The 6,000-nt window shown below is 39.5% G+C and overlaps 1 protein-coding gene across 1 annotated transcript in view; it reads right to left on the bottom strand.

Moving 5' to 3' along the window:
- Positions 1 to 1,542: 1,542 nt before the first annotated feature.
- The window catches only part of SPHKAP (SPHK1 interactor, AKAP domain containing), an 83,151-nt gene continuing 78,693 nt past the window's right edge, over positions 1,543 to 6,000 (bottom strand). The window contains exon 13 of the mRNA XM_054723361.1: positions 1,543 to 1,686. Within this exon, the coding sequence (XP_054579336.1) occupies positions 1,543 to 1,686 (144 nt within the window). The remainder of the gene's footprint in view (positions 1,687 to 6,000) is intronic.

The following is a 6,000-nucleotide window of genomic DNA, read 5'->3' as shown; positions in this document are numbered from 1 at the left end:
TCACCATCTCTAAAAATAGTGTAAAAGCATAGTATTTCAGGAAATCTTTAATAAATACCTTCTTTTATCAAGAAAATAAAAACCAGTGTAGCTCATTTAGTTGAAAGGAAAGGAGAGTTATTAGGGAGAAGTTAGCTGCTCTCATTTTCCAAAAGACTAAATCTCTATTACTAAAATACTTAAATGTAATAAGGTTTTCTTTTCCCCAAATTAAACAACAATATCTTTGGATCCAGAAGAGTGTATGGTCCTAACTGGTTATGTCAAATCCTGCATCTGTCAGTATGAATGCCATCCGAGTAGCAGGTCGGCCATAGCGGGACCAGCACATTCATAATGAAACCACTGAGCTCAGGTATCAATAGATGTGACTTAAGACAACAATCTCTTTAGATTTTATGGCTCTCTCTAAGATAATCCAATATATTATTTAAGATAATCTCTTCACAATTTAATACAATAATAAAATGAAAGTTTATATTTTATATAATTTAACACACAAGCAGATTTTATCTCAAAAGACTTTCCTATGTTTTGGGGGGAAAGCTGCCCTTAGGGTAAGAATTTTGTAACCATGTTAACCATCTAATATAGAGATGGAAACAAGACAATCTTTGATCTTAGCTGAACACCAAGAGTTTTCTGTTTAGTTCGGAATGCAGGTATTGTTGAGGAGGTGCGGAATAGTTATCAGTGGGTTGCAGTAAATAAATGAAATCACCTCAGCAGAAGACATTAATGATACTCTTACATTTCTCTTAATATCCACTGATATTAGTCTGAAAATGGAAATTTTTTATATCAAAGTTCTGGAAAGTTCCCACTCATATTTTGTGTTCACCTGGGCTAACACCCCTGTAATCTGCTCAAAAAAGTAACGTAAAGGATACCGCATAGTTTACAAAATTATTTTGACCAGTGACTTTGTTTTCAGTTGATCCACATAATTGGAAACATTACACATTTTATCTTACATTATAAAAATATGCAACAGCAGCTTTCTTAGAGATTGGGGCTAGTTATAAGCTTTTAAAAATTTTTTTTTTTCTTTTTGTTAATCCTCACCTGAGAATATTTTTCCATTGATTCTTAGAGATTGGATGCGAGGGGGTGAGACAGAAAGAGAGTAACATTGATTGGTTGCCTTCTGCATGTTCCCCAACTGGGAACGAGCCTGCAACCCAGGTATGTGCCCTCAATCGGAATCCAACCTGGGACCCTTCAGCCTGAGGGCCCATGCTCTATCCACTGAGCCAAACCGACTAGGGCTATAAGCTTTTAATTTCAGTCCTCGTAAAGTTTCAGTTTTCCAGCCACTCTCATACACACTCTTTTGAACTCACCCAGAGTTGTATTGATTTGTACAGATCTATATTTTGCTTTTCCTCTGATTTACTCCATGGGCAGTAGCCTTGAACAGCAGATTTTTTATAGCTCTGCTAATGGGATGCAATGTTTGAGAAAGTTTAGAGCATTTAGAACAAGTCACGATAATCTAAAGTGGAATAAAGAAAAGGAATACTGTACAGGGGCTTAGCTGCCTTATCCCAGTCCCAACAGCCAGTCAAAGAGACTCGGGGCCCCATCTTTCTGCTCCTCGCGCATTTTGCAGTACTGAACAACGGCGTGGAAGATGTCCCCCACTTTCCAGGACTTCTGGTGAACCAGCCGCACGACATCTAGAAACTAGAGTAAAGCACTGAATTAGAACTCACAAAGCACAGCGGATCCTCAAAGTCCATCTCATTCAACCACTCCTCCACAGCCAACAGCTCTGCAGGATGGTTTCGAAAATCTCTGGTGCCATGATTCTATCTTCCAGAACAGTCTATTTTCATTCTAGACAGTTCAGTTCATTGGAGTGTTCTTTCAACTGAATTGGAATTTTCCTTGCAGCAGTTGCTATTCATTGATTGAGAGAGACTAGATGGAAATCTTTCAAGAGTCTGTCTTTTAAACACTTAAATGATTTCCTCTGGTCTGCTTTTCTCTGGAATAGACTTTCTCTGACAGGACTGTATAGAAAGGTTCCCAATCCTTTCTATTTGTGTCACAAATAATCTCTCATTGGATGTATACATTTAGGCCCAGTAAATCAAGTGCTGAACTTTTGCATGGGATCTTCTACTGGTTCTTCATTCCATCTTGGAAATTCACCTCTGCCATCATCAAACACTAAGTAAGAGAGGCTGGCTTTTCATTGAAGCAGGAAAAGGAAAACTTGAGGAAACATCCTAGATTTATCACCTTATTATTGCTACTAGCTTCAATTGACCACAATTTAGAAAGCTTTCGAGTACAGATAAATTGTGAGCTGAAGCGTTGGAAGATGGGGAAATGGTTATAGATCATTGCCTTCATGATACTTTGGGATGGAGCCCAACCTGAAGACCTTCCAAACTCCTTAGTAAGATACTTTTTTAAAAAAGTAACAATTATTAAAAGCCCAAACCTCTAGGAAGTACTTTTATGTATGTAATCTCATTCAATTCTGTCAACAACCTTATGAAGTAGGCACTGACAGATGAAAAAACTGAGGGCCTGAGAGATGAAAAGTTGTTAGTACAATGCATGGTTTTCTAGCATGCCAGCCCAGTGAAGTTTCTACTCCAGCACCTGGCTACATTTTGGTGGTAGGAGAATACGGCATTGATATTTATTTGGAGCACTGGGAGAAAGAACTGGCTGGGGTTTTATGAAGAAAAATGACGTATTAAGAAGATGAAAGAATATATGCACCCCTATGCTCATTGTAGCATTATTTATAACTAGTAGCCCATTTGCAGGAAAATCCTGCAAGCGGCTGTTGCGGCCACGTGCACTGCCGCCGCCTTTGCGGCCACCGCGCCTGCACCCGCTCGCCACTGCTGCCCGCCCCGCTCCGCCCCGTTCCACCCCGCCCCTCCCGCCTGGGCTTTCCCTCTGGCAGCCACCTTGCTTTCCGCTTTTCCTCCCTCTTCCTTCTAAGTTGTCTTCAGTCTTCACTCCTCCCTCTCTCAGCGTATGCAAATTAACTGCCATCTTTGTTGGGTAATTTGCATACTCGCCCTGATTGGCTGGTGGGTGTGGCTTTGGCTGGTGGGCGTGGCGTGGGCATAGCGAAGGTGCGGTCAATTTGCATATTACTATTTTATTAGGTAGGATAGCTAAGATCTGGAAATAGCCTAAGAGCCCATCAGTAGATTAGTGGATAAAAAAGCTGTGGTACATTTCACAATTGAATACTACTGGGTCATAAAAAAACAAGGAAATCTTACCCTTTGCAACAGCATGGATAGACCTGGAGAGCATTATGCTAAGTGAAATAAGGTAGTCAGAGGAAGACAATGTCATATGATTTCACTTATACACTGAATGGCCAGATTATTATGCATCAGAGATCATAATAATCTGGCCACTCAGTGTATATCCTATATAATAATCCTATATAATAAAAGGCTAATATGCAAATTATCCCCTCGACCAGGAGTTCGACCAGCAGGCAGGCCAGCCAACCACCCATGTCCCCTCCCCCTGGCCAGGGTGGCCGGATCCCACCCATGCACGAATTCATGCACTGGGCTTCTAATATATATATACTGAGTGCCCATATTATTATGCATTCAGAGATCATAATAATCTGGCCACTCAGTGTATGTGTAATCTACTAACAAACAAAATAGAAACAGACTTATAGATACAGAGAACATATTGACAGCTGTCAGAAGGGAGGGGTGGAGGAGCTGGGGGAAAAAGGAGAAGGATTAAGCAAAAAACAAACAAACAAATAACAAAACAAAACCCAAACTCCTAGACACAGACAACAGTATGGTGATTACCAGAGGGAAAGGGGTGGATGTAGAAGAGGGTAAGGAGGGGTGGGGATAAATTGTGAATGAAAGATACTTGACTTTGGGTGTCAAACACACAATACAATATACAAATGATGTATAATAGAATTGTACACCTGAAATCTATATGATATTATTAACCAGTTACCCCAATCAATTTAATAAAAATAAAAAAGAAGATGAGGATTGTAGTTTAGTTACTATTTCTTCAACATTTCCTTCTAGGATTTTTTGCTCTGCTCTCTTTGTGTTTGCTCAGATTTTTAAGACCAACCAGAAAATGAAATGCTAATTTCTATCTGTCTTTTTCCTTCTTTCCAGCTTGAATTTGTTAATTCATTTCAATTACTGAGCAGTCATCTTCTAAAGAGTTCCTATTAAATTATGTTTCTTCTTGCAGCTGTGATGGCACCAACTATTTGCACAGTTATAGAAATCAGTGCTTTATTGTACTCACTTGCCTTGTGTTGGCTTAATCAGAATAAAGCAATTTTCTAGGCTGGAAAATGAAATACTTAACTTTCAGTGCATGGAAACATAAACATTATCTCAAAGAGTTTCAGGATAACATAAAAAGGGAGACAGATGGGAGGCCAATGGCAACTATGTTATAGATAGTAATCCCTCAGAGAAGAATAGCATCTTAGCCATCTTTTGATATCTTATGTCTGTACTTAATAGGTATTCAGTAAATATTCACTGATTGACAGGAGGTATGAGTGTTCAAATGAAGTCAAACACTTTCAAAATAATCAAGAAGACTATTTGGAATATGGAGTGACATTCAGAATCATTACAGGTGAACCTTGTCTAAGTATTTATTCTTGAGTTTTATGTAATGTATTTTCACAGATATAATTAAAAAGAAACATGCATATCTTGGGGCTGCTTACTCAATAGTTTAATATTGATCGGATACGTATAGAAAACGATTGGAGGCCATGGATCTAGGCAAAGGCTGAACAGAGCCTAGAGTGAGGCAAAAGTAGTGGGCAAGGAGCAAAATAAAAGCTGGTCATGATGCATGCCTCCTATCATTCAGCGACTGAGAGCTAGCATTGTGGGGGTGGATACCCTGGACCTTTCTTCACTGTTAAACCTTTCCCAGAAGGCTCTCTGCCACAGACCTTTCTAGAAGCCAAATGTCAGCTTCTTGCCATCTATTTGGGACCTGCTAAAGGAGGGTCTCTCCATGTGGTGATGACCACAGGATGATGCTGACTGACCCAAAGTTGTCAAAATGCTCCACTAGCAAGGCCACTGTGCCAGTAATCTGTAGAATAGTCACAGGCTAGAATCTGTCTCATGATTTCTAAATCTAGGCCAATATTTCAATAATACAGCTTTTAAAAAGGATTTGGTCCCACTAAATATATCCTGCTGGGAGGCAGTGATGACTTAATTCCAGACATCGAGACCTTGAAACATCTGCAGGGTTGATGAGCAGGAAGGTCTTATACTTTCTTTTCTTCCTTCACTTACAAAACTTCTAGCTAAAAATGAAGCTGTTTTGGTGAAGAAGCATTTCCAGCTCATTACTATAGCCTTTTAAAAGTAGCAGCTGGTCCTAGATATTTTATTGTGCCTGTCAATGTTATTGCCTTGGTAACTTCATAATCAGTTTTCATAGGTCAAGGATCTGGGATTTTCTTTCCAATTAATTGAAAAAAATAAAAGTCAAAATTGTTCTTTTCCTGCCATTTCAGAATCATTAATAATTAGATTCCCTTCATTTATGTCATAGCTGGCATTTCTTGAGCAAATGTGTTGTCTTAGGAAACTAGAAGAATTTACATCCTGTGATGGTATATCATTGGTAGACGCAGTTGAAGAAAAGTATCACATGGCAGGTGGTTTTTATATTCTCCGGTGCTTTACTAAATTAGAATGTTTACCAAATCACATGGTGGAATCTATGGGAGCTGTTGCAAATGGTGTCAGGTTGCTTCTTTGGAAACATTCAACATAGACTTCTGAAAGCAGCTACCTTCTTTGGCTCTAAGTCAGAATTCCATTTCATTAAGCACAAGTGAGCTGGTCTTCACCATGCTCCTGCAATTATGGCCTGTATAGCCGTGGTTCTCAGCCTTGACTGCACACTCAGGGACCATCTGGGACCTTTTGGAAAACCCCAATGCCTCTACAAGCTCCCCAGGTGATTCTATCACAC

The sequence above is a fragment of the Eptesicus fuscus genome, chromosome 11 (assembly GCF_027574615.1).
Source record: "Eptesicus fuscus isolate TK198812 chromosome 11, DD_ASM_mEF_20220401, whole genome shotgun sequence".
Taxonomy (NCBI): domain Eukaryota; kingdom Metazoa; phylum Chordata; class Mammalia; order Chiroptera; family Vespertilionidae; genus Eptesicus; species Eptesicus fuscus.
The sequence above is the reverse complement of the archived record's forward strand: the minus strand, read 5'-3'. Positions and strand labels throughout refer to the sequence as shown.